Source organism: Apteryx rowi, unplaced genomic scaffold, assembly GCF_003343035.1.
Source record: "Apteryx rowi isolate R43461 unplaced genomic scaffold, aptRow1 scaffold_263, whole genome shotgun sequence".
In the NCBI taxonomy this organism is placed as follows: Eukaryota; Metazoa; Chordata; class Aves; order Apterygiformes; family Apterygidae; genus Apteryx; species Apteryx rowi.
Window position 1 is genome coordinate 703,289 of NW_020449008.1, and position 27,920 is coordinate 731,208.

At 39.0% G+C, this 27,920-nt stretch overlaps 1 protein-coding gene across 1 annotated transcript in view; it reads right to left on the minus strand.

Moving 5' to 3' along the window:
* Window positions 1–853: 853 nt before the first annotated feature.
* The window catches only part of EFCAB6 (EF-hand calcium binding domain 6), a 113,481-nt gene continuing 86,414 nt past the window's right edge, over window positions 854–27,920 (minus strand). The window contains exons 30-37 of the mRNA XM_026067846.1: window positions 27,631–27,826; window positions 24,182–24,370; window positions 13,645–13,857; window positions 10,039–10,266; window positions 7,971–8,148; window positions 6,918–7,102; window positions 4,280–4,429; window positions 854–1,838 (exon numbers count right to left, since the gene is read on the minus strand). Of these exons, the coding sequence (XP_025923631.1) occupies window positions 1,716–1,838; window positions 4,280–4,429; window positions 6,918–7,102; window positions 7,971–8,148; window positions 10,039–10,266; window positions 13,645–13,857; window positions 24,182–24,370; window positions 27,631–27,826 (1,462 nt within the window). The 3' untranslated portion in view covers window positions 854–1,715. The remainder of the gene's footprint in view (window positions 1,839–4,279; window positions 4,430–6,917; window positions 7,103–7,970; window positions 8,149–10,038; window positions 10,267–13,644; window positions 13,858–24,181; window positions 24,371–27,630; window positions 27,827–27,920) is intronic.

Consider the following 27,920-nt stretch of genomic DNA (forward strand, 5'->3'; position numbering starts at 1 on the left):
GCTAACGTGCATATTTTTAAAATACACCATTCTATTAATGGAACTAGGAATTTCTGTATATTGGTTTAGTACGGGAGAACATCCTTAAATAACTGTAGTTGCAATTTTCTGTGTTGATCAAATATGTAAGCACCAATTTCAGAGATTTACAGATAGCCAACAATTTTGGAAATGAAGCCTAGCCAAGCATTTTTGTTACCAAATGCATTTGTTTTATACTAGAGTATAAATTACATGAGTCCTAAAAGCTATAACAGAAACAAAATACAGACCATCCAAACTGCACGCCTTCAAGTCTAACCTGAAACCTCTTCAATGCCTTTTTTTCAAAGTCATACAAAAATCTCCTGATAAGTTCCAAATGCAATGAAGTATTTTCTCAAAAAGGTATGTATTAAAGTGTACTTATGTCCTTGGGAATCATAGCAATGGTTTACAACTTCACCAGAAATAATAATAATAATAAAACCAGGATTCCATTCCTTTGCCCTTTCCCATTCCATTATGACTTTAAAAAGTTATCCCTCTCTATATGGGGTGCATGTGTGCGTGTGTATATGAATATATACTTCTATACATTTATATACACACACACACATACATATTTGTAACTTGCTCCAAATTTTTTTTTGTTTGGTTGTTTTTTTGTTGACTTATCTTTATATGCTACTTTGGAGAACAAAACAGACCAAATATATACAGATGATGAGGATGGGGCTTTCCACTGTACTGATGAAAACTAATTCAAGAACCAGAAAGTGATATATTTATCTAACAATTCTTCAGAGAAGATAAGTGTTTAAGTGCTGATATAATCCCAGGAAGCAGGCTCTAATGATCATATATCCTTTAATTATCACAACAGTTCAACAGTCAAAACAATTATCTTTTAATTTCCTTGTCAAGATCAAAGTATCTCACAAGATATTCAAACATAACTTTTCTGAATGGGGGAATCTCACCAGAGGTTTTACTTTGCAGTTTACTGCTTATTAAATAAAAATATGTATTATCCTTAAAAAACAAACCTCAAGGCTGGCACTGGGAATATACCTCTGCAGTTAAGAAGCCAAAGCTGATTAGTAAAGTAGCTTATTTTTTCAACTGTACTGAAGGATGCAGAAGAACAGTTTTAACAGAAAAAGGTGGTGTGTCCATGCACAATTGGCATCTGCTCAAGTTTCAAAGGCCATTCCATGTTAACATGTAATGTCATTGGCAATACAAATATGGCACTGCATGATCAAGTAGAGGAAAAAGATGGATTGTGAACAGGATGATGTTTTGAATAATGAAGGATAATAAGTTAAAAGTAATACATTTGGAAAATTACAATTGAGGAAATTGAATAGTATGCCTTGTAAACCTTTTTACTGAAGTTAGAGTGTGTAATTAATAAAATGCATAAAATTTTAAAAAAGAACTTTCTTAAATGCATTGCTTTTGGATATGTCTTAGGAAGCATTATTTTGACATTGTTAATTGTTGTCTTTTTCCTTTTTGATAAATGGATTATGCAAAATTAATTCCCTCACTATGTAGATTTAATCCACAACACAGGATCACTCTGTCAGAATTGTTAAGTATTTTGAGGTTTCTAATGAACAGACACAAAAAAGCCATACTCAATTAATTTATTAGTTTGAAATCTGAAATTATAAATCTGTCACTCTCTTTATCTACTTTATCTACAGCTTCCTGCATTTGACTAAATCCTACTGTAAAAATGCCCGGAGAAAATCATTATAGGATATTTTTGAAGACAGAGTTTTATCATAATATTCCAAGATGTTAAATAACTCTTCTTCAGTTAGGATAATGCTGCACTCATGAAGAACCTGCAAAAGACAGAAACAATAAAATTTATTTCAGTGCTTTGGATTAGCAAAAAGGAAAAAAACAGTTTATCTCACTAAAATTTCTTTACAAAAGAGCTTGGTGATTCAGCTCTACTCAGTCTTAGGTTTCTCAGAATATTTGAAAATCAAACCCTCCCTGTTATCTCTTAGTTTTCCAATGCCGATATTGACTCCATGGGATGCATTCCTAAATACCTGCATATACAAGGCTTTTGCCCACTTGCTCAAACAGCACTTGGGTGAGAAAGCACTTTGGAAATGGGTAGCACCCATATGTCTTGAAGTTGATTTACAAAAAGTACATATTTAAAAGGTTTTCTACTATTAGGAGATGGGACCAAGAGACAGAATAATCTTCCTTTCTACCCTCCTTGAAAGATCTGCATTTCTTGCATCCAGAGTAACAGAGGGAATAATCCAGTCCCTCAAATTGTGCAAACCTGTATGTATGTAATAACGCCCATGAGGCACTCTGGGCTTTTACTTCTCCTGAGACAAATGCTCAGCCTACAAGCACTCTTTCTGAAATCTTCCATGAGAACCAACCTGACCAGGGAGCATCTGGTTCAGCAGATGCTAAAAGCCAAGTTAGACACCTGCATCTTTCAAAAATTCCACCCTGTGCATTTTGCAGCGCTTAAATAGGTTTAAATGTCCAGCCACCAATGCTCTGACATGAAAGGTAAATAATGTGTTAATTTCTGAGGATCACTATGCACTTGGGAACTTAAGACCCAAAAGCTACATCAGCCACTGACTATGCGTCCTTGAGTGCTGTGCCACTTGTCATTGGTTTTCTAGCAAACTCAGATTAGTTTCCACCTTTCCCTGTTAACTCTGCACCTGAAACTACCTTAGGGACCCCTTGTGGATAATACAGCCATGATACTAGTGTTACTGAARGTAGGAGAGCGTTAACTTTCTTGTTTCAGCACATTAAGTTACTTAGGAGATAAAGGGATCCATATCCCCTACAAATCATTTGCTATCTTGTCAAACAGCAAATAAACACCTTTGTAGTATTCTGGAATCAGGGATTGCTTCTTGATCTAGATACATGTGGAGGTTATTTGGTTGGCTGGTTTTTCTGTGTGTGTGCTTTGCTTAAATCATGTTAGGAAGCTTGATTTCAAAGTCATTGACATTGCTTTACCTGGAAATGGTAAAGAGAAACATGGCAATTTAAAAGAAAATGCAATGGGCCTGATCTTCACTCCTGCTCCCTTGAGCCAGGTCTGCTGAGGCAGTACCTAAGCACTCAGGAAGCTGCAATGATAGACCTGGAGCCTCAGGCATAAGGTTGATATAACCACCTTGATACATCTTGCTCCTCAGCCTTCATAAAGGGGCAGGCAAGTGTAAAGAGTTCAGCTATGTAGTGGGGCCAGAGCACATCATGTTCACACTGAATGTAAATAAGTAAAGATTTACAAAGAGAAATTCTGTGACAGCTACAATCTCATAGGTCTTAGACTGGTTCTAAATTATGCCAGGCGACAAGCTGGCTTCCCACGCTCCAGGGGTAGGGGAGCTTCAGAATCACACCTTGTTATTGCATACTGCAGTTCAGCATTTGCTTACTGGACTGAGCGTCCTGTCCACTTTATTGATCTTTAAAGCAGCAGTGATACCAAGCAGTGTCCTAATGGATGAAGCATTACATGGGTTTAGGGCCCCATGTGATTTTTTTCTTGCAACTGAATTGCAAAGATTTAAAATTACTCTGCAACAGATTATTATTTCTAGTTAAAGCAATGTCAAAGACTCTGAAATCAGTAAAGCTGAGGCTAAGCAAAAATCAAACTCCTCATGGATCTAGATGAAGAAGCAATTCCCAATTCAAGGATTATAGGTGTGTTTTTGCTGTTTGAGGAGATGCAATATATCAAAATACTTGCAGAAGATATGGATCCCCTGCCTGGTACAATACTATGCTGCACACAGAAAAGCAAAAAGAGAAACCAGGGACAGAGACTCTCAAATGGCGAGTACTTGAGTCTGCTCCACATTTAGAAGGGAACACACCAGTTTACAGGTGTCACACTGGGTCACAGGACCCTGAAGTTGTAGCAGTGACTGAAGGGAGACCTGCCAAAGGGATTCATTCAATGCAGTCAACACTTTATTCCCTTCCCTTGTGTTTGTGAAAGCTGCATATTGAAACTCTGTATAGGGACAGATTTTCTCAATTGTATCTAAGCTGTTATTGCAGGACCCCACCAAGACCGCAGTGCTCAAGGTGGTGTATACATATGTGGAGAAAGATTACCATGAGTAATGCTTAGAGCTAAAATCACAGGCAGAAGCCAGGATGACTTTATCTACTCAAGTTCAGTACCATTTTTCAGAAAACTTTCAGTTAGGAAGCTTAGATTAGACTACTGTAATTGTCTGACTGTTAATTGCTAAATGCAACTTACTTGTCTAAAATCTGGAATATTTAACAATCCAGTCCGACTTTCATCATAGGATTTAAAAGTTTGCCTCATTGGTCTCCAGCAGTGCAGGATCTGGGGTTGAATTCTCAGCACTGCACTGAAGAATGATGTGGTTTGTGGTCCAGGACTCAGCTGTCAAAGTTGGATGAGAAACTAGCATTTACTAATATCATGAACACAACTGTGCATGACTATAACGCAGAATGAAAAGGTGTTAGAATGAAATACTGACCGAACCTGTGATAGGCCACTGAATACTTGTTTACAAATTATTGCAAGTTACTGTTTACACAAGATTATTTTAACCTATAACATTTTAATATTCTTGGGAAGTGTAGATGACATACTTACTTAATCACTGTCAAAGTCCTAACTTTTTATTATTTGAATCTGATTCTGAGGTCAGTGTTATTTCTTCTAAGATCTCAGTGTTTTCACATGTATTATACTTGTCCTTGTTTCAACTCCCTCCTTCAGTCATTCTCAATTTTCTGCGGTGTTCATTTTTCAGAGTGAAATTCTTGCTAAAAGTGACTGAATGCATAAGCCAACTGTTTGAGCAGTAGGATATTTAAGGAAAACAAAACACCACTGTATGTTTTTCCTAGCACATAAAATACCTTGTGACCAATTTTTGAACATTTCTACAGTCCAATAGCTGGAACATAGAGTTAATTTTTATTGGGAAATGTTGTCTCTTTTGTGTTAGCCTCACTAAACTTGTTACATTGTTGAACCTTGAACACATGAAGTGTGAAACTATTCATTATGGCAGAAYTCATTCCACTTGTACAAAGCCATAATACCTGAGTTATGATTAAGGGACTTTGGGAAAAGTCAGCAAGCCTCAATCCACCTACAGGATCTGGATCTCCTGTACGGCCCTCTTCTTCTACAGCTCCATCTCAACCTCCCTCCACACTCTCCTGGTATTATTATAGTAATTGGGTTAAGTCAGTAGCACTCCATTTGTGCCAGCTGCACGTGCCACTAGCATCTCTACAAATGTCTCAGTGCAAAGGAAATGTACAGTTGATTTTACACATCTGCTACCTGGACATAGATGCTGTGATGCACCTATATGTGTTGTGAGAGGCCTAGGCGCCAGCTGCAGCGTCTTTCTTTGCTCTTGGTGTGTTCCTCCTTCAGAATATGTAGCTGAAGAAGGAGTGGATACATGAATAATGCAGTCTGCCACCCAGAATACTGAGTACCCCTGTGGTCTGAAGGGAGAGAAAGAGCATATTACAGTGGCTGTAAGAACTCAGGTTGTTTTCATAGCTCAGAGCCAGGGTGCCTCCATAAAGCCCTAGGTCACTGATTCTCTCAGGCTTTTGAGAAAGAGAAGGAGTTGYGCCTGCCACAAAAAAAAGGTTTTATTTGTTTTTATTATACCTTTTGATGTGTGTCTGTATGCTTACTAGGTGGAATGGGCTGAGCAATCTATGAGGAAATTTCCCTTTGAATATTACATTATATAAAGGTGCTCAGAACTTGGACTGAGCTCTTCATTATGTTTTCTGAATAGAATAAATAAAACAAAAATGATTTGAGACAATAGCATAGGGACCTAAAAATTATTGCTTTATCCACTCCAGAATACTGGGATGGAATTTTACAGCATCACATTTGTGTATAAAGGAAACCTTATGTAAGATAATGAAGTTTTTTGATGCAAAACTTAATAGTTTTACCTTACTCTCCCTACTGGCAGTGAATACTTGATAATTCCTAATGATATTCTCTTCCTACCTTGGTAGCAATCTGTTCCACACTTCCACAGCTGAAAACAGTTCAGTAATGTAATTTCTCCATAAAATGCTGCTACTAACCATACCTAAGCTAATTAGGCACAGTCAGAAACAGCCTAAAAATGTAGCAGGCTTGCTGAATGAGCAGATTTGGAATCTGGCACTGTTCCTACTTCATAACTTGACTGGGACACAGTTACCAATGTCTTCTTTTGTGGGCCAGTAGACCCAGATTTCTATATTTCTTCTGATCTTTTCTGCCCTAGACTGGTACCATGGGCAGAGGGGAACAGCCCGTGTGTAACTGTCGTGCTGGGACTCCTTTGCCTTTTCATTGCAGCTTGTGGAGAGGGTATGCGTGACAGGGAGAGCTGCAAGGGCGTCATGTGTGCTGACTAGTCATGGCTATTAGATTTTTTTAGAGACCATTAACAACAGTGCAAGTGAGAGTTTCCTCTGAACTTTTCTTACTGTGCTCAGTGTGGAGCTGAGGCATAGTTCATTGACAATACCTCTAGCTGGGGCTGTCCCAAGAGACATCCCCTGCAATTTTTATTTTTAGTTGATTTTATTTAGCTCAAAGTCTCTTAGAACTTCAGCTCCCATATTTTCTATTTCTAACTATTATCCAAGTTTTAGCAAATTTATCATATAACCTGGATAGGCAGAGCATGATCCCAAGGAGTTAAATCCTCTAACTGAAGGAGATACCAAATGAATATTAGGCAACTGTTATCACAGGATTAAATAGGAGAATGTTGGAAAGTCCCTGCATAAAGTGACTATAGAATCAGGCCATGAAATATTCTGTCACTGCAGCAAAAATTGAAAAAATATATAATTTTAATTTTTAAAAGCTTAGTACATACCAGTATTTGTGGCTTCTGTATAATCATCCTTTGTAGCAGGGAAGTTTCCTGTGGCTTTAAAAACAAGATGCAGCTCTGAAGGAAGTCACAGTATGCAAATTTTCCATTATTCTTGAAATCATATTTTGTTGTTATTTGGTTAACTTCCTCTTCACTTAAATACAACTTTAACTTCTCTGCTATATCTGAAATAACAGAGAAATGCAAAAAAAGGAATATTCATTTTGTCACTCTTAAAAATAGCCAAACATTGGATTCTATTGACAAGTTTTAGTGGGAATATGTTGGCAGGCCATCACTTCAGTGACTGCTGCATAAACATGTTATGCATTTCTTGCGCTATGAAGAGCTACATGCATATGCATATACTTATAGGCCTGGCAATTCACATTGAACAAGGTTTTAGCCGACTGATAACATGTTATTTTAAATGCACAAGAAGTACTTCTTGATATTAACTGCGATAAAAGTTCTGATAAACTAACAACATGTTCTTATACCTGGGACTTTACATTTGATTATTCAGGGGCATACTGTCTTATTACATGTGCAAACGTCCTATACGAAGGCACAGAAAATCATCCCTCCAGAAGAGAACACAACAGAAGAGCAGCACAGCTCAGCTCTTCTAAGGGCAAAATCCAGGGTCCTTTGAAATGAGCAGGCCTTCAGCCAACAAGATCAGTGCAACCAGGATTCCACCATAAGCACATACAAGAGCACAAGGAAAAAGTCTGGTAAATGTATTTATTCACATCTCTCCAGTCCCACAAAGGACTAGTGTATTGGGAAGGTGATCAGCCATCCTGTATCTATGCCATGAGTACCAACAGGCAAAGCCACACTCTCCTTTCCCAAGGAATAGCTAATTCTGAGTAAGAATGTGTTGCACCCAAGGCTACTTTAAGCTGTTCTTGCTCTGCTATAGCAGGATGGAGCAGTCATGCAGTAGATGTGACTTGCTAGGGACCAGACGATCCTATGGCTGGGACACCAGAAAGAAAATGGAACACATCGTAGAATGAATAAAACATTTTTCAGATGGTAACAAACCTAGGAAGTCTGACACCGGGATTTCTCCTTGCTTGCTGACATCCTTCTCTTTGCACTCTTTCAGTATTTTTCTCCAGGAATGCTTGATGTTCTCTCTTATCTTATTTTCTATTGGTTCACAGTTAAGGACAGGTCCAGAACATGCTGCTGTTGTCTGAGGACGGCTGGATGCTGGTGTCTAAAAGAAGGAGATAATGGTGATTTTTCCTCCCAAGTTTTATTGGTTGTGTAGACAAAACATCAAATGACAAATTCAGTTTCTAGTCTTCCATAATGGAGTTTAATGGACCTTTTGAGGCATTTCTGAGTCTGATTTGAATTCTGTCTGTAAAACTGCAGGTAAAAATGGTAAGACAACTCCTGGTGTCAAAATGACACTATTCATTTAATAAGCCTTGACTACTTTTTCTAGATTTCACTTAATTTGTAATTTAGTTACAGTTTCTCCAAACTATTTCTTGTTAAATGGCAGATACTGTGTTCAAAAAAGATAAGCTATTTAATACTATTTCAGAAATAACAGACCAATGGAAAGTCACTGGATAACAAAATAATGGTGCTTTGATTTAATACTGGAAGAACCCAGAACTACTGTGGCCATATGCAGAGCTATAGCAAAAATAACATGAGAGGACCCTGGCGTGTGGTGTTTTTCTGACTCCTTCCTGAACAGTGCTATAGGGTGAGCTGGAAGCAAAGCCTCAGCTTACTACAGCATGATATATGTGCAAGCAGTATTTACACTTCTAGATCCAACATATACTCTCATATTTAGTGAGACTTCCTAGTGCCTCCTTGGGGATCTCACTGGGGCAGACTTGCTGAGGCCTCACACACCTTTCCATGCAATGCTGCCAGGGCATTCATTCACTCAGGATCAGCTGGTCCTCATCCGATCAGGATCAGGTTCAGGCTGGCCGGAGGCTTTCCAACAGCCATGAGTTTGGGAGACTTGAGTTATAGTGTTCAATCTAGCATCCACTGACAGTAATGAGGAGTTTTCCATTGCTTTCTGTAAGAACTGCATCAAAGCATGAAGGATGTGTGTAACTAATTGCCTGGGCTTTTTAAGAAAGAACCTACAGGTAATGCAATAATTGAGCTACCAGTGGGCCAATGTTTAGACCAGCTCTCCCGACAAACTGTTCGTATCTTTAATTTGTTCAATCTGTTATTTTTTTCAATAGCTAAACATCTCATGTAGAAGTAGTAAGAAAAATTCAAGCCCGTTCAGAGCACTGAATAACTCTAAGTATTGTATTTTTCTGTTGTAAGTTTGGTTGTAGCCAAAGAACATGAAATACATAGTGCAACCACAAGGATGATATTTCATTTTTATGCCTGTAATGATTTCCTCACCTTTCTGTGAATTCTACTGCTAGTGGAAGATGACAGCATGGAAGTTCAGGCAACCCACGTGCTTCATTGACATGAACTATAGGTACAGATGCAAAGCTGAAGTAAAACTATTGCCTTCCTAATCCACTTCTCTTGCCTCTCTCAGATCACTGGCCTTCATGGCAAACCTGCCAGTTAGACTATCAGCCATTAACAGCTGCAGTTTGTCACCCACTAGAAAGCAGAACAAGACCATGAGAATGTTTTTGGACAGGCCAGCAAACACCATTTGGAAAACTGCAACTGCCAGTCATGCCTAGCTTTGGCAGATGACCACAGATAAAGGGTTTACATTTGTTACGTTGCTTTTGCAGCTATTGAGCCTTTGAAACTTTGGCTGTTTAATTTGTTCTCAAAAATTTGACTACTTAGATAGTTGTATTGCAAATTTTATTTGCAATACAACTCTGATGTGAGTAAGGTAACAGGGTATGTTACTGGCATAAACTGACATAAATCCTTTGACTTCAGCGGAGTTACACTAACTATCTGGCCCAATTTTTGTCATTGTAACACAGTTTTGCAAATTACTACACTTATTAACAGATGTTTGTTTGCTTGATCTCATGGGCAATTAATAGAAATGCCTTCACTGAGTTCCACAGGTATTATTTTCAGCCTATGCACAGAAATGAAAACCCAGAAAATTCCTAAAATGGCTGTCACTTACTCTTTTTTGCCCTCCCAGAGAAGATGATGTCTTGGGACGTTCAGGCTGAGAAGATACCTGTGGCTCCAGCATGGCACTGGTAACTGGCTTGGTGGAAGACGCAGAACTAGTTGTACTGAAAGTGCTTGATGGCATTGTTACAAGTCCTGAGCTGAACTTCTTCAAAAAGTCCTGATACTTCAACCATCCACCAGCATTGACATCCACTGTGTTCCAAAGATTTTCAAACTAATGAAGAAGCAAAAGATGACTTTTGTAAATGATAGTTTAAAAACAAAAAGTAGAATCCCCTTATGTACTAAACATATGACAAAACATTGAAAAGAAAGGGGGGAGATGGCTTGGAATAGAAGGAATCCTAGGGTCCATCTTATTAAAAAAAATTATGGCTTCTCTGTAGAAGCCTGCACRAGGCTAGGAAAGCAATGAAAAAGGGATTTCTGCAGGACATTTTTTAATTGAATTGGGCCCTTACTAAGCTGTTTAAATGACTAACCCTTGTGACTAGATGCAGTGACTGAGTTGCAGTATAGAAGAGTAATGTTTTAACATGATGTGTAAATCAAATACCTGGTGCACCGATATCCTGTCTAAGTACAACCGAGGCAAATTTCTCATGCTATCAGGCACACCTAAGTTCTACAACCATCTCAATAGGCCATTCAAGTCCCTCAGTTATTGTATTTGCATCACCAATTTATTTCACCCTGAGGGCAAAAATGAATCATCACAAAAGAACATAGCAGAAAATCTTTACAGCCTTTAGAATCATAGTTACAATATATTGTCAGGAACTGTACCTCTACAGTACAGACAGCCTATAGAAAACCTAGAGTTTTTGATACCCTTACTTCTGTTGCTTGAAGCACCTTTCAAGGTCAAGGTGGCACAACGCAGTGCAGGTAATGTGCCTTCATGGTTACCTATGGAATTCTATGGATGAGGTTGTGCTACTCTTCCACTGAATAGCACTTTATTCCATAAGTAGCTGCATTGAATTAAATGGGACTGCTCATGATATAAGCTACTAATCAAAACAAGGATTATTACAGTCTGCCCTTAAATGAGCTGCACTCATTTTGTGAGCGTTTCAAGAGTCATCAGTATGCCTTTTTAGGGCCTTCATTATTGATTTTTAATATAAACCTAATTGGGAATTTCAGATTGCTTTTGATTTGATCTTTTTYGGCAGAGACTTAAGCCCTAAAGGAAACTAGTCACCTCTTTGATGCATGTGCCAAGTTGCAGTCAAACTTCAAAGGGCAAAGGATACATTTTGAATTTCCTTTTAACTTTCCCCCACTGGCCTGGCTGCTACCACATTATGAATTATAAACAATTCTATTTTGCGCTTGTGATTATACTTCACACTTCATATGAGGATCTCAAAGTGTATTGCAAACTTCAATTAAATAGAACAATACCCTGATGAGCTGAGTTAGCTACAGCTAGCAACTCTTTCAAAGCCCAATGAAATTTAGCCATTTGGGGGACTGCAAATAGCAATGGTAGTTCAAGCAGAGAGGAAGAAAGTGCCTGTAAAGGAAAGGGGGATTTTGGTAGGCAGGATATTAATAAACACCTTGCTTGCAGTGCGTTTACCATCCTCAGCTTTTTCTGGAAAAGGTCACAGGATCACAAGCCTAATGTCAGGAAGAAATTCTTCATCCACAACTCTACATAGATTCCCACTGAGCCTTGCTAATAGCAAACAATAAGTGGCCATGATCCAGAAAAGGATAAAAGGAGACATCTTCTGTGAAGTCATCCAGACTATGACTATTAGTAACACTTTTGTAATGACTCTGAGCAGCAAGAACAGCCTGAACAGCAGGGTTTTGGATTAGCAGTGGCAAATCCTGTACCCAGATTGGGAGGCTCTCCTGGGGCATCTTCATATAGATCTACGTAGGCATATCTTTGAGAGGCCTGTCAAAACCAAAATATCTCTGGAGATACAGGGCTTGAGTCTCACTCACACAGAGGCTGCTGCTTATATAAATGAGGCTCCACAGGCCTGCTTCTAGTTGCTATTATGGATGACAGTTTCTATCATGATTTTTTTTCTTCACTTGTCTGAGGTTCTTTTAAGTATAAAATAGCTCCTACTTTCCTTCACTTCTTTCTGAGCGTAAAGTAGACACGATCTAATCTGGAGGACTTTTTGGCTGGAGAAACCTGCCTTACTGCTTCCAAAAAAAGAAAAAATAAGAGATTTTTCATAACTCAGTTTGGAGCCTGTGCTTTCTCCTAGGCCAGAGCTCAGCTGTGAGCTCACCCYGGACTCCCTGACTCAGCGTTTTGCAGGGATGAGGAGAGAGTAACACCAAATCTTCACTTCAATTTTCATCTGGTGTTGATGCTCTAGGCTCAGATATGGCACTTCTACTTGGTGTCTCACCAAAGGTATGACTACCAGGACTAGAGCACAAAGGTCATTTGTTCTTTTATGTTATTCTCAAGGGGGAAGTGGAACCTACTTTGATTTTTTTCCGTGCGTTAATCTGCAACTTCTCACATGCACAGCACTGCCTGATAATATGGCAGATTGTGCAATCTCTTCACTGTAATTACAAGTAGGCCCTGCTCTTGTCTGCGATGTATAGTCAAAGTTGCTAGGTGGGAAGCACAGGGCCAAGAAACCAGAGAATATATCTGCAATGAGTAAAGTACTGCGATAATTTTCTGTGGTGCAGACACATATGAGTTTGGGGGCTCTGTGTTTGCTGCCAAATGACATTGATGCTGTTCTGAACATGAAGGTTAGAGTCCTGTCGAGTAAAATCTGAAATCTTGTAGTCAAGGTTCCTTCTGTTTAATCATTCACCCAGAGTTTGGACTAGGAAAAATCACACTGAAACAGCATTAACAAAGATAAAAATTGGTTTCTTTCATTTTAAGCTTAGCAGAAACAGAATCCTATGAAAGACCGGACTCTCATGTTCCCCTGAGATTAGCACTGTGCATATCAGATAGTTTGTACTGCCAGATTCACGTCATGACTTAAGTCACTCAAGGTAAATTCAAGAGTACAGAAGCTCTGCTGAGGCTGATCCAGGGGAATCTTTAATGCAGACATGTTGCTGAGAGGTGGCCAGGAAATGTCAAACACTTGCCCCTTTCTTTGTCCAAGGAAGGCAGGACAAAATAGCTACTAAGAAAAAGGGATTTACATTAGATGCCCATGGAAGTTCTTTTAATTCCATGCTAAGAATGCTTTTTTCCCCATCAACCCTGGAAGTGAATTGGCTTAAAACTGAAAAAAGAAACTTTTTAAAATAGCAAATACCCAGATATGGAGGTAGTGAAAGAGAGATACTGTGCTTTAAATTCACACCTTAGCTATTAGCAATAGCATCTACATGACTTTGCTTCAGAAAGCCTGTGATTATAGCTCACAACTATACTCAGAGATAATGAAAAAAATAATCTCCCGCAAATGTAGCAACAAATGTTCCTGGAATGATAGTCTTAAAACATTTTCATTACATCCAAATTGTTAAACTACTTGCCTACACTCAACACTATGCAAACACATTCCTATAGCTGCAGACAATTTACCCAGTTGTACACTTACACGAACACAAAATAAAATAGTTTTCTTACTTGTTCTTCAGTCAGCAGCAGAAAATGTCGGTTACATATGTCCCAGAACTCCTCTTTTGATACTGTGTTATCTTTTGAAGAGTCAATATCTTTAAACTCTTTTGCAATTGTGTTGAAGCGAGCAGTCACTACTTCTTGTATCCGGGAGAGGATGCCTTTCTTTGACAGCTCCCGAGAAGATTTAGGTAGAATGACTTTTTGCCCTTCCTTCATCTAGACAAAACATACACACAGAATCACTAACGGATCCACCGAATAAATTATCAATCATGGTGTGGCATTCAGCCAGTTGGAGAGGGAAAAGTCCACGGAGAAGGTGGCCTTAGAGATCCTGCAGGCAGTAAAACCTCCTTCCAGGAATTCTGGCTTAGACCACAAAAGAGAAAGGGGGCCATATAAAAGTAGCTGAAGGAAAAAAAGAGAACTCTATAAACAGGATCCAACTGGTGACAGGCCAACAAAAGCACAGAATTCCAAGACTGACCTAAACTTTTACACAGGTCTAAAATATTGGGTGATCTTACAAAGAGGGCTATTCTATTACTGCAGAAAAAGGGAACTGAGTGCTAACTAGCCCAAATATCCCGAATACATTCTTCTCCTCTGAATAATCTTTAGCACACAGTGGAAATCTCACTGCTTTAACAGGGTCATCAGTCCTGAAATGAAGGAGAGGGCAATTATTTCCCCTTCATGTCTAAATTCCAGTTGTATATTTACTGYAGTATTTTTTTATTTGGTTATCCATAGTAGTTGAAGGCTGCAAATGTACGCATGTGTAAGGTGAAAGGGGGGAAGTGGTTGGGTAAAAGTGTGCTAATGCTAGAGCAAGATGCACACAATCTTTTTTTTCAGTGTCTGGCTCTCAAATCTAACAAACAGCAGTGTATTGCTTTTAAAATCTACCATTAAACCTCATTATTAAATAAACTCCCCATTATGCATTCTGCAGGGTGAAAATCCACACTGTGAGTAAACCCAGTAGAAGTTCATATGGCAAGCAGAAACAACAACTACAAAATATGGTTGCCTGGAATAAACCATTTACAGAGTAAAACAGTACTTGGTTTTTGTATGGACATAATGAGAACACCAAAATCCCACTGTGCTTGCAAAAAGCTACATTTCATAAAAGTAAGCATCAATGAAGTCTATTCAACATTCACTTTCTACCTCTAGAAGCAGCAGCAAATTTCTGTTTTTAAAATGGAACCAAGCTTTACCTRTAAAATTAGTCTCAACGGCACAATGTGGAATAATAATAAAAACAAAACATATCAGAATTATGAAAAGAAACTACTCGTTTTCAGAAATGGAAGCCAACTTTCCACTCAATGCACTGTCTAAACTAAATATGTTGAATATCTTGAAAGCAAAGTTTTCATAAACAGAAGTGGCAGCCAGTTTTACTATAGCTGTGGTAACAGGTCCTGCTAAAAAATAAAATAAAATAAAATAAAATCTGTTTTTGCTTCAAAGGTATTTCTTTGCTGGATGTTAAATGTTGCTATTATATTTTATACCTCTAAGTTTAAGCACATAGGCTTTGCCACCTTCCTGCTCCATGCAATATGAAATACCAAAAGAGAAACAGATGGCTTTTGGTCCTGCACTCCTGTTTCCTTGTCACTTCTCACATGATTATTATAACTGAATGGAAAAGAAAATACGTTTCTTACAGAACTACCAGAAACCTGTCTCCTAATCAGAAAAGACTCCACTATCTTCAGATGCAAATAACACTTTTCAGTATTAACCATGCTTTACATAAAACATATCAGCAGGATAGGTATTACAGCTGTATTATTAAGAGAAGAAATATGGGAAATGGAATTCTGCAWGCAGACATGGAATCAAGTCCATGCTGTTGTCAGGAAATGAAGATTGCCAGGCATGGTACAGCACAGGGCACACTTTCCGCATTTCTGACATTCTAAGAAACTAAAAAGCACTGCATCTCTGTTTTTAATTATTCTAATAAAGTCGAAGACTTAGGGAAAATATTACTGCCTGCAATCTTTTAAAGAAACATACTTTGAAAGTGCAAGCTTTCCCAATTTATTTAATTTCAAGAGCTTTTTGTTTATTTCATAAGACCTCATCCACTTTGAACTTAAAATTGTTAGAAAGTCAATATAAAAAAATGATCACGTGTTCTTCTTTAAAGCACAGATCGAAAACTAGAAAATCTTTTCTATTCAGTTATTGAATTGCGTGTCTACTGTACATTCAATGTATACTTACAGCTGTATCATCTAGAACTCAAATAATCACCTATAGCTGAAATAATGGAGCTGGAACCTAAAATCTCAGGTTCTGGCTGGGGATATGGATATTTAAGTGCCATTTCTGTTTCTGATAATAACATGATACACAGTGTGGGTACATTTCTTAGCTTTGCTGTGTCTTGGTTTATCTAAGAATCTGCTTCCAAGCTGTGCAGTTTAGGTCCTAGAAGTGCTTTCAAATTATTCAAAGAAGAGTTTTACTTGGAAAGAAAGAAAAGGGCTTACTTCTCTTTTACCTGATTTTCTGATATTCACTACAATTTTCTTCGCTCATCCCATCAAACTCTTTTACTTATATTATTTCGGAATATAGAGGCCAGACCTCTGTAGACTGCTCCTGCTCTGTGGCTTCTCAGGAAAAATGACCTGCTGCACACCACCACCAATAGCCACATGGGGCCGTGGGGCTGTGACAGCTGGGTCGCTTGATTGTCCTGTTCAGCACCTGGACCCTGGGGAGCATCTGAACAGGCAGGAGGCCTCCCTCACATCTCACAGCTCTTCACTGCCTTCCCACCCCTCCGAACAGAATTGGAGAGCGCCTTGGAAGGACCATGCAAATCCACTTTCACCTCCTGCTTTCACCAAGAGCAAGGGGGCAATATTGTGAGGCTTTTCTCATGAGCCACTCGATGTAGATCATTTGCTGCTCAAAGCAGGGCTGTTTTTTCCTTCTTTAGAAAGTTCCATGCGCAGCCTCATGTCCTTTTCTAAAAATGGCAAAACTATGCTGATTAGCAATAAAAGAAGGCTCCACCACCCACACCTGCTCAGTGAAGCTCCATTCCTGCAGCTCCTTCCTGGTTTTGGAAGATTTATCTATTAAGAGAAATTTTTAATTATAAAGTACATCAGTACATCAAGATAAACTACAATTTCTCTGGTCCTGTTCTCTGCCCTACTGCAAGTCTGACCCCTCTCCCTGTCTGGGGATGATCAGAAGGCAAAGGTCTTGGGAAACTGCTTACACAAGAAGCCCCCTGCATCTTTCCCCTGAAAAAGGATGCATTTTCCTCTTTGTGCATGAGGATGACCTTTGCCAGAAGCAATCATCCTGTTGACAGTTTACACAGTTTTAGAAGCTTGTGTGCTTAGCCCATGGGCCCGTCCCTAACAACACTTATCTTCCAGTTATTTTCCATGAAAGGTTCTTCCCTAACAATGTGTGAAAGCAGCAGAGTTAGTTGCCTAAGCGCGGACTGGGGTGGAAATGCATTTTGTTCTTGTGTTCAAATAACCGGCAATTCACCAGCCAGCCAGTTCTAGCTTTCAGATTCTGATTTAAAAGTTCCAGTGTTACAGAGAAGCTTGTGTTTTATCACTGGGTTACAAGGAGAGCTGTATCCTCATCTGGCAATGATCAGTCTAGCTCCATTAACCTGAGTGCTGATTTACACCTGCTGAGGATTTGATAGATTCTATGCAACAAGAGCTTGCAATATTAAATGCAATTATAAAGAAAAGATGAAAACTCCATCAAGGGTCATTCTGTAATATACCATTTTCCTTTCGACCAACAGTTTGCAACAGACAGATTCAAGTTCTGAGGTCACATTTTCAGCATAAAATACTCTTGGTAGTGTTTAGAATTTGCAATGGGATACAATGATTTGATAAAATGATTCGACACAGTGAGTCAAAAATGGCTCACTTACCAACCTTTTCCTTGCCTAGAAAAATGCCTCATTCCTCTTAATGTAATTAAAATAGCTACAATGTTAAACAAATACAAAATGTTAAGCAATATAACACTAGATTGCCTATTTTTATGTGTAAGCTACCCAATCGTGCTACTCCTAGTAGTGCAAATGCAAATAGTATAGGACATCACTCCTTCACACTGGCTTCTCCAGGGTATCCTAAAGAATCAGGCTGTGAATAAGAGGAGCTGCAGGTGTGAAATTTGATTTGTTTGTGAAGTTTGAAAAGATGTGTTTTGCCTCTCAGATGCCAGTTTGAATTTCACAGAAGGATGAAAACTATCTGAGGTTATGTTAATTTTCCTGCTTGAATCACTCTACATTGAATAACTTTCCTGTAGGAAGACCTGCACACCGGCCTCTGGTGGGGATAGATTTTATCAAAGGACCAAAAGGACCAAAGGAAACAGGCAGACAGGTTAGCCAGGAGCTGGTGGGGGCCTGCAGAAGTCCAGGTTTTTTGACATGGGGGAACCAGAGCGTGTGCTCCCCTAGGCCCCACACAGTCTCCTACAGTAGCTCCTTCGTCTCCTAGAGCCTTGCACAGAAATCAGAGTTTTGGTTCAGTATCTCTAGGTTTGTTTCTTCAGATGTGTCACTCTTTCCTCCAAATTCTCACTCCATTTAACTCTCTCTTCCCATAGCTCCTCCTAACTTTCACGTTTGCCCATGTTATCTTCTCTAGACTTTTGCTGTGCCTTCTCTTTAGATTTTTTTTTTCTCCTTTCCTCCCTATTTAGTCTTACACTAAAGACTTACACTTACTTGTCCTTAAGAATATCCTCCAACAGGGAGAGGTAGGCCTATGAAGTACTTCTCTTTAGATAAAAGCTAAGCATAAAAAAAGGAGTGGTTCATGCCTTCACTCAACAAAAACCACATAGAAAATGTAGGCAAGTGACACTGGGCAAGATCTACCTGCAATCTGGCTATGGCTAAATGGTGAGAAAGCAGCTAAATATTCCCAGGAAGAAGGGGTAAGCCYGGCTGAACCTAACTGCTGCTGCTGCACAACATCCAGCCAGCCACCTAAAGCGACAGTGGAACAGTGTCCTCCCCAGAGCAGAGATGGACCTATGTAGCACAGGATAGAGAAGCAGGCGCCACAGTGGTTATTCCCTACTCCCCTCTCCCCACAGCAGTGTCCAGCAGGGCTTGACAACAGCGGAGAGGCTAGCCCACGTGCAATATATTTGATGGCCTGTTCTCAAAACCATTATCGCTACTTTCTCCTTTCCCTCCTCTCCTGTTAAATATAGAGCAACCCAGAAAGGCACTTCCATCTCAAGGAACAATTTGCTGTTTTAAAATTTTGTTTTCTGCCCCTAAATAAGGACAGAATCACTTTTTTTTCTTTTTTTCGGTGGAACTTAAATTCCAAAAGATGAGTTTTGAGAGGGCTGAAGTAGTTTGTCAGGGATTTTGTTTTAAGAAATTAAACTTTCTGACCAGTTTTGGCTGCAGAATAAGAACCTATTTTTTCCTCCAGGTACTTTCATTAGACTATTTTCTTCATCACTCAGAACAGAGAAGGAAAGGACAGTATGGCTTCAGCAGGTTTTGTCAGGGGAAAGGATCCCAAAACAGTTCTCCTGGCACAATGAGGGACAGCACATTGTAATCATGGGGAGGGCAGTGTGTGAAAGAGTGGAGGCAAGGAAGGGAAAATTTCAAACTAGCTTCACTGTGGAGTAAAGAGTAACATGGGGTTATTCCACACCATTAGGAAAGCTTTGACATTTGTCAGCTTAAAGCAGATGTAATACTGGAAAATACAAACAAACACGCAGACATCCGAAGAGGAATATCTCCTCCAAGCACAGCTGTTGTATGTGAGGACAATCAGTTTGTGGTGCTGCTGACTGAGGGCTGGGAAGTGATCAGTAGGCCTGCTAGTCTCTGCTGTTGGTGCAGCGGGTCAGTTGTCTGATACATCTCCAAGACGGGGGACAGCACCATACCCACAGAGAGCCTCCTTACATATTCCCAGGGCAATTTTATAGCTACAGCTTAGCAGGATATGGAATTCTGCTCCCCGCTCCTGAACATAGTTGGCAAGGGTTGGTTTAATAACACTGCTGCCCTTATGAAGCGAGGTTGTGGAAAGACTGAGGATTTCACTTCTCTGCTGCATGTTTTTTTGAGCTCCTAAGTGACCTGGCTACAACAGATACACTGCAGGATTGCACTGAGTGCATTTCATCTTTCACAGGCAACTGAGTGTTTGGGAGAGTCATAGCACAGAGCCACCCTCCCTTCATGGAGCTGGTAAATTGTGTCAGTGCTGTCCCCTCTATTGATTTAGGAAGACTTTCCAAGACCATGAGGAGGCTGCGTGGTTTGCATTTTCCAGAAAGGTTTGTAGAATTGCTGCTGCTGAGAGTAATGTGAGGTGAGAGCAATGGCTTCACCTCTGCAGACTCTCCACCAACAACATGCCCAACAGAGCTGGGCATACAACAGCCGTACAACGCTTTTCACTAGTGAATAGTGGAACATAGTCCTGGAGCTCAGTCCTGGGACTGGGAGGTACAGTTTTCACAGCGGCAGGCTTCAAGAAGAGATGTGTGCTTGCTATACTGGGGGAATCCTCACAGGGCTACTGATGCAAAGAGTGGCAGTTTCCTCTCCCCAGCAAGAACAGCATCAAGCATGAACAAACACGCCTGCAGTTTTACATGCAGACAGATTAGACAGAACTGGCTGAAAATAAGATGCACTCAGGTGGTCAAGAAGGCACTTCGCAGTATAAGACAGACTGCAGGAAAACTCAGAACAGAAAGCTAAACACAAACAAAAATGGAAAATTTGGGGTGGAAACAGGAAGTTCAGGACAAGGCTAAATGAAATATCTGATTTGATATTGAATTGTTCTGCAATTTCTTCTGCAAAAAAATCCTGGAAATCAAAGTGATCTCCAAATTTCATCATTTTTGATGAAATCACATTTTTCTAAACAAAAACTTTTATTGACTATGTTCCTGCTCACTCCAATAACTCCCTTTGTTAGCTGAAAGACACATGTCAGCAAATCCCTTGTTAGCTCAATTCCTTCCTTTGAATGGGCATGAGCCATGGTCTGTTACTTCTCTCTGCCATCTCCTCAACTTGACCTGCTCTCTTTCTCCTCACTGCTGGACTTGACACTTCAAGGTTTACTAAACTTGCAGCAAATCACTCAGCAGCCACAGCTCCAGGAAGGCGAAACAGCAAAGTATTTGGCCCTGATCACAAGCCCTCCTTTCCTCACATATTCTCCACATTTGTGCTGCTGATTCTGTGTAAAAATCTTGCTGTTCTAGACCTGGCTAGCACTCCCTGAACTACAACTTTTAACACACATTCTTTATTTTTTCCCTTCCCCAACTGAAATAGCTCACACTGGGAAAAGACATTTGAGCATATTTTCTTTGGTGGAGGAGGTGTTTGATTCCCAACTGCCGCTCCCGTTAGGCCAGACTGTATTAGCCACTTAATTTAATGTACAAGAGCTCCACTTAGGCCTTATTAATCATAAGACTGGCAGCCAAGAAAGGTTCATGATGCAGATTCCCAGCTTCAGGGTCTGGATTTTTTACAAATACTCTCAGAGGGTCCAGTGGTTGTTAATAGCATCCCACCTATGACAATGTCCTCTTGTCTGTTTCCTTTCTCCTTTCTCAGCTCTTCTGCAGTTGGTTAGTAACATCAGGGCTAAGTAACATAATCACAGTTCTTCCTTACCTGAATACTAAGCTACAATCACATCGCTTAAAATACTTTACATTTCTTTAGTTCTATTTTTGTATAGTATAGCCCTACAGAGCTGTGATTCAGCGGGAACCCTGTTCATATAAATCAGATCAGACCTACAAATGCTGTAGTGTGTATCCTAGAGAATTAATCAGAATGTAAAGTTCATTAGCATATGTCAGAGGCATCAAAAGATCTGCATGACACATAAAACATTAAGAAATAATTTCTGCAATATTTTTTCATCTCTCCTTATTCAGCTGTTTTCTAAACTTAAAATACAATTTAAACCAGTATGGCTTTTGGGTTCGTGAATGTTTGCCTTTGTGGTTGTGGGTTTTATTTATGAGGTGCCATTTGAGACAAAAGTCATCCCAGGCTCATACTTTACTAGTTCAGTAAATTTTCCATACTTTAATGATCAAGCTGCATACTTTGTTACTTTTTAATATACTTCAGTGATCAAATTGTATAGTGAAATGATAAGTTTTCCTAATGTGCCTGAATGAGTTGCATACCTCATTAATTTAGTTACATACTTTATAGGCCAAAATTGTAGCATGTTTGGATGAAGTGAATAATTTAACAACCAGCCTTCTCTCTGAACCTGCACAGGACCCCAGGGATATGTGTGAACCCAGGGTGGGATGAAATTGCAAAGGCGTGGGGAATTTTGGTTTGAACTCAAATAGAAAACATGAGATYTGAGAGCATCTGGAAGCTAAACCAGCACTGTGAACCTGGTTCATAATTGTTTTGTCTTTTAAAAAATGTTCCCATGCGGATTAATTTGGGATTTACGTGAAGGATTTATCCCCTCTACCCATGACACAGCACAAAAAAGTGTTCAAGGAGAATGTGTTATACCAAAAGAAGTAGTATAAGCTCCACTCCTTTCATGGACCGAGTACCTCCTGAAAGATGTGGAGGTGCCTTATTTTCTGCTAAGTTGAGGTGGAAAGTACTCAGGGTCTTGAAGGACTGTTAAAGAGATTTCGAGTTAAAACATATACTTTTGCAGAGTCTGATCCTGGGAGTGCACAGTTTGTTCAAGTTGTTATGAAAGCTTAGCACCTACTTGGAAAATGAAGAGACATTACAGCAAAATCTTTCCTAACAGAAATAGTTACCTATTCTGAAGTTAATATGTAAGCCTGCTAATGGGTCAATATTACAGCACACAAATACATTCTTAGAATAATTATACAGATATTTTATATTCCATACAATTGGTCTTTGTGTTGGTATGACTTAGCTGAAATTTACTGGAATTATATCAGCATAAAAGCAGGATAAAGGGGAAATGCAGCATTTTCTAACCGATACAAAGCATTCCAGTGTTTTACACTTGAGAACCATGTAATCAATTATATCTGTTAAGATTGCATTTTAATTTTAATAAGCTGAAAATATAAATATTTAAAAATGCCCAACTATTTTTTAAGTAACTGTAATTAAATGTAGTCCTGCCACTAAGGACAAAGTAACAGTTGCACTACTATAAATATTAATGCTAAATTTACAGAGAATAAAATACATTTAAGCAACCTTATAAAATTTTGAACGAAACTACACTTATAATAAACACTCTGGTAAATCTATGCCTATTGGTAACTGACACACACGTATAAAGTCTATAACACATTCCAAAAGTTATAGCACATTACAAACACTTCGAAGCGGTTTATGGGTCCTCCTTCATTTGAAAACTGTGGTCCCTCTCTTTCCTTTCATGAATCACTGAAGCCCTGCAGTTATTTCAAGCTGAACAGACTTTTTGACTTGGATTATTAACAGAGTGAGATAAAGACCTCACTGGTTTTTCAGTTTCTACTTTATGACACAAGATTTAATTACCATATAGTTCTATACGGATTTGTTTTGCACAACATTCTGTTATTGCCATGGTAATAAAGTGGTAGGCTTTTTATATGGTTTTCCATTGGGTGATGATTATTATATTTCTCATTTTATTTGTGCTTCAAGCATATATTTTGAAAGTGAAACATAGTTACTTCTTAGAACATAAGATACAGGCTACTACTTAGTTTTTTTAGAACTGCTATGTAAAGTGCTAGAATGCGGCTTCCACAAGCTCAACCAAATTCAGAAATGAACTGCAAGGTAATGTCTTTTGTATTCCTTTACACTCAGACCCACTTACACCCACTTGCCGCTGGGTAAGGCAGCCTAAGATGGGAGAAACTAGAGGAAAGGGAAGGACTGTGAAATTAAAATAGGAGAGAGACTGCTTTTACTTGCACCTTTCGATACTATTAACTATTAAGTGAATTTTGGTCTCTATACTTTAATCTGAGTTGTTGCGAGATGCATATTCAGAGCAGCAGAAGATTCTGTCTATGACTGCAGTCAACATTTTCTCCATACTTAGGTCCCCTGTACTTATGTCTCTATACTAACACCTCTTCCTGCTACATGTACACTGCTATTACTGTTTGGCACCAAGAACCTGGTGGGCTTCCCACTCCATCCACCTCCTCTTCATACAACACCTAACAGGTTGGGGAACAAAATTCATTGGGCATATTTGGGTACCCCATGTCCTACATCGTCCATTTGGGGCAATTTGGCTGCATGTGTGGTCATGCTTTTCAGCTTGCCACATGTACAGACCTATATCTATATAAGTGCAAGGCTTAACTCAGAGAACAGTTTATAAGGAGGTCAGAACTTTATGGAGTTCAGAGAGATCAACAGAAAGATACATGAATTTACATGCTTAGTTAGACAGTCACTTTTAACACATTAGGTCTTACCTTTRAAAGAAATATTTTATAGCTTGGTAGCTATTCTTACCTCTGAGTGGAGGTTGATGTTTTTCAGGAAAATCTTCCAGTTTACTGTCAAATCCTCAAAAAGTTTAAGGCTCTTGAGAAGGTGCCTGAATTGTTTGTCTGATAATTTAAAGCAGAAATGGTCAAGTACCTGCTGAAATTCCAGTGCTTTAATTACCCCAGTATCTTCTTTATCAAACAGAGAAAATGCCTGAGAAGCAAAAATTCATATTACTTAAGCAAAGCTAAAATTTCCAAATAGATTTCTTTTTTAGTATCCATTTAGCAGTTTACATGGAAATGCTTGAGACCCGTGTGCCTTTTACATGCAGGTATGTTATACATGAAGAAACAAAAAACATTTACTGGAACCCTATTTGGTTAAAAATTTGCCATTGTTTTAAAAACTAAATGCAATTTTTTAAAATAAGACAAAAATAGCCTGTATTTTTGTGCCAAGCATATATATAAATATGCAATTAAACAACAACCTGCAGTATGAGCAGAAGGGCTCATATCAAGTATCCAAACATTCCAGAATACGCAATGGTTAAGACAAGAGAGGAAACAAACAAAAATATGTGAGGGCTGCCTTAAATAATTTTTATTTAAAATATTTTTAATTAAACTTACCTGAGCAAATTCATTTGCCTTTTCTTACCAAAAGAAGAATAACTCTCACCGGCTGGGCAAGTTTATTTTCCTCTGTCTACTCTATAAAGGACTTGATAGTCCTTCATTCTCATTAGATTAGCTTTGGCTCATTCTGAAAGCTTGCTTGCTCTGGTCTTCTTCCCCTTGCACAAAGCACCCTGCCTACCCTTCGAGGGAGTTTTCCAAAAGGTTCCCAGGGGGAACAGATTGGGTTTATCACAGTCACAGCTCAGTTCAGAAGCAGTTTAGGAGGAGCTCAGTAGTTCATGCAAGAGAGTAATTCAGCAGAGTGAAAGAAGTACTGAGGTCTAGGAAAGCTGTGGTTCATATCCTCTCTCAATCCATCTGGTTGCTACCAATTTACTGTGTCCTCTTGCTTTATTCTGCCACTTATTTATAATATTGCATATATAAATCATTGATTCCATAAATGTAAATGAATATTGCACCATTCAAAACTTCAGGTTAAAGTCCTATTAGTCTTCCAGCAGTATAGCATACAGGTATAATACAACATTTTTTATGTTTTAGCATTATAACCGTTATAAATAATGGATTTAAAGATGTATATTTTTACGTACATGAACCATGCTGAGTGGCAAAATAAATACTACAATATCCTAACAATATCGGAAAGGAATCCTTGGAATATTAAAGAGGATCCTGTAACTTCTTAGTAAGATATTTTGATCTTTGCTTATATATTGAAGATCTTATGGAAAAAACAAATCACTGAGTATATAGTATGCACTGTATTGAAGTATGGTGAAAATGAGTGGGAAATGATTACACTGACAGAGAGGACCCATCTGAACTCTTTAACTATTTGTTATAAAACTTCAAAGGTTTGTAGAAATGTTGTGGATGGAATGTGATGGTTTTTTGAACCTAGCTGGACTCTAGGAACTGTCCTTCAGTCCTGCCTCTTTCTAACAAAACATTTTATTAAAAGCTTATGCTACTTAGTGTCCCTCATCACATATGCAGCAACAACTATTATTCAAAAAATGTCTCAGAAGCAAAGGCAGAACTTTATATACACCTCATATAAAGGAAGTGAGAAAAGTTCTGCTTTTCCACAACATGGTGGACAAACTGTGGCTCTCCATGGAGAAACTGCGTTAGTCTCTAAAGTTATTTTAACTACCTACTGGCATTCTAAAAGACCAGATGGATGCTTTGTTCATGCCAGAGGTCATGTTCAAATCACACACTCAGCAGACAAAACTGTGACCTTTCCCATTCCCAAGGCACCCAGGGATGAGAAGACAGATATTGTCCTCCAGGARGCCTCATGTTCCCCATTAAAATTTAACAAACACTAACCCATGCTATTGAATTTATCTATTTCTTATTTTAATAATGCAGAGCACAGTAAGGATTTTTTGCTTTACTGTGAAAAATGTAAAGCGACTATATGAATATTCCAGTATCCTGTTTAATAATCAAACTATCTGGCCAAAAATGGCAAGATGATCCCAATAAGTTTATAAACATCACAGGAGTCTCCAAACAGTGTGAAAAAAGGTTTCTTTAAAGAAACAGCATCTCCTGTGGTAATACATTCTTTTTTCTCACCATTGACACCATTAGTGACATCTTTGCTGGAAGCCTGTGTTATTTTTACCTGCATGATAGAGTCCATAGATTGAGATTTCAGAAATGCAGTCATGGATGGAAGGAAGGGTCTATGCCTGTTCCGTTCCCAGCCACTCTACTTTTCCCCTCCCTTGTGCTGACAGCAGCTCTCAATGTGCCCGTGCACAACTAATCAGGCTTTTGTCAGGCTGAAGCTCCCTGACCCGGATCACTGGGCAGGAACACAACAGTACTAGTATTGGCACAAGGCAGGTGGGAGGAACACATTGCTGGGGAATGGGAGGTAGCGAGACCATTTATGCAGGCAGAAGCCTGCCTCTGATGCCATGGGCTTAAACTGGGTCTCCCACTGCAGGTGCAGCTGACATGGCCCTACAGTTCTTTGTGACAGGGATGCTTCCTTTAAGATATTTTTGCTTGAAAACAATCTTACTGTGGCATCAAGAACTATTTACTCCCAGAGGCTGCTGCATTTCTGCAGACTCAGACGTAACAGTCTACAACTACTTAATATACAGCATTTTTCATTCAGGGTTTTCAAAATTCTAGAGAAAAGTGGTTATCTTTATTGTCCTCATTTTACAAATGGGAAAAGCAGGGAACATGCTGCTTGACAGTAAAGCACCTTATCTCTTTGTGTCAGAATGAGAAGCAGACAAGAGCATAAATGTAGATAGTTGCAGCGGCCCAGCTGACAGGTGCTAACTTCTGCAGCCACTGTAATGTGCTCACATCTGATCGTATGTCTGTATCCTCAGTAGCTACATGATCCTTTCATCTTACACTGATAAACCATAATGCCTGACTGCAGTAGCACATCATATCTGTGTGTAATAAATCTTAATTTAAGAAACTCAAAAGATCTATTTGGAAGAGATGTATATTTACATTCCTAGCACACAATTTAGAGACAACTGGAGGAGAAAAGGGAATTGTGAAAGAGAGGAAARTTCTAATAATTTGCTATTTTCTTTTTTCTTCCCAATCCTTATCGTTGTCACCACACCTCTAGGCTTGATTTGATACCCTTTTTTTTGTGGAATTACCAGAATACAATCAACTAAAACATCTGCAGTAGTCAGAAGAAGCCATTTCTACACAGGCCAAGGTTTTTGGTAGCACGCAGCTAGCAGCAGAAAAGTTTCTAAGCCTTTAGGCTGGTCCCAGCCAGGCAGAAAAAAAAGATTAAGTAAAATGTGATGACCACATGAAACTTACCTTGTACAACAAATCATAAGATGATGTAACCATTTCTTTTATCTTAATTAGAGTCTTTTCTAAGCTGAGAGCTGCAAAGCTTGCAGGTGGTGCAGCCTGCTTTTGTCTCTGTTGGTATTTAGATGCTCTGCCATCATCAATTGCTCTCAGGAAATCAAAATAAGAGAGCTTGCTGTCATGAATGCTGATTCCTAAGCTAAAAGAAAAACACAGAAAGAGATATCAATGATTTTAAATAATTATCTCACTGTTGTCTGTACTGATTAATTATGATGATGCATTATTTGTAC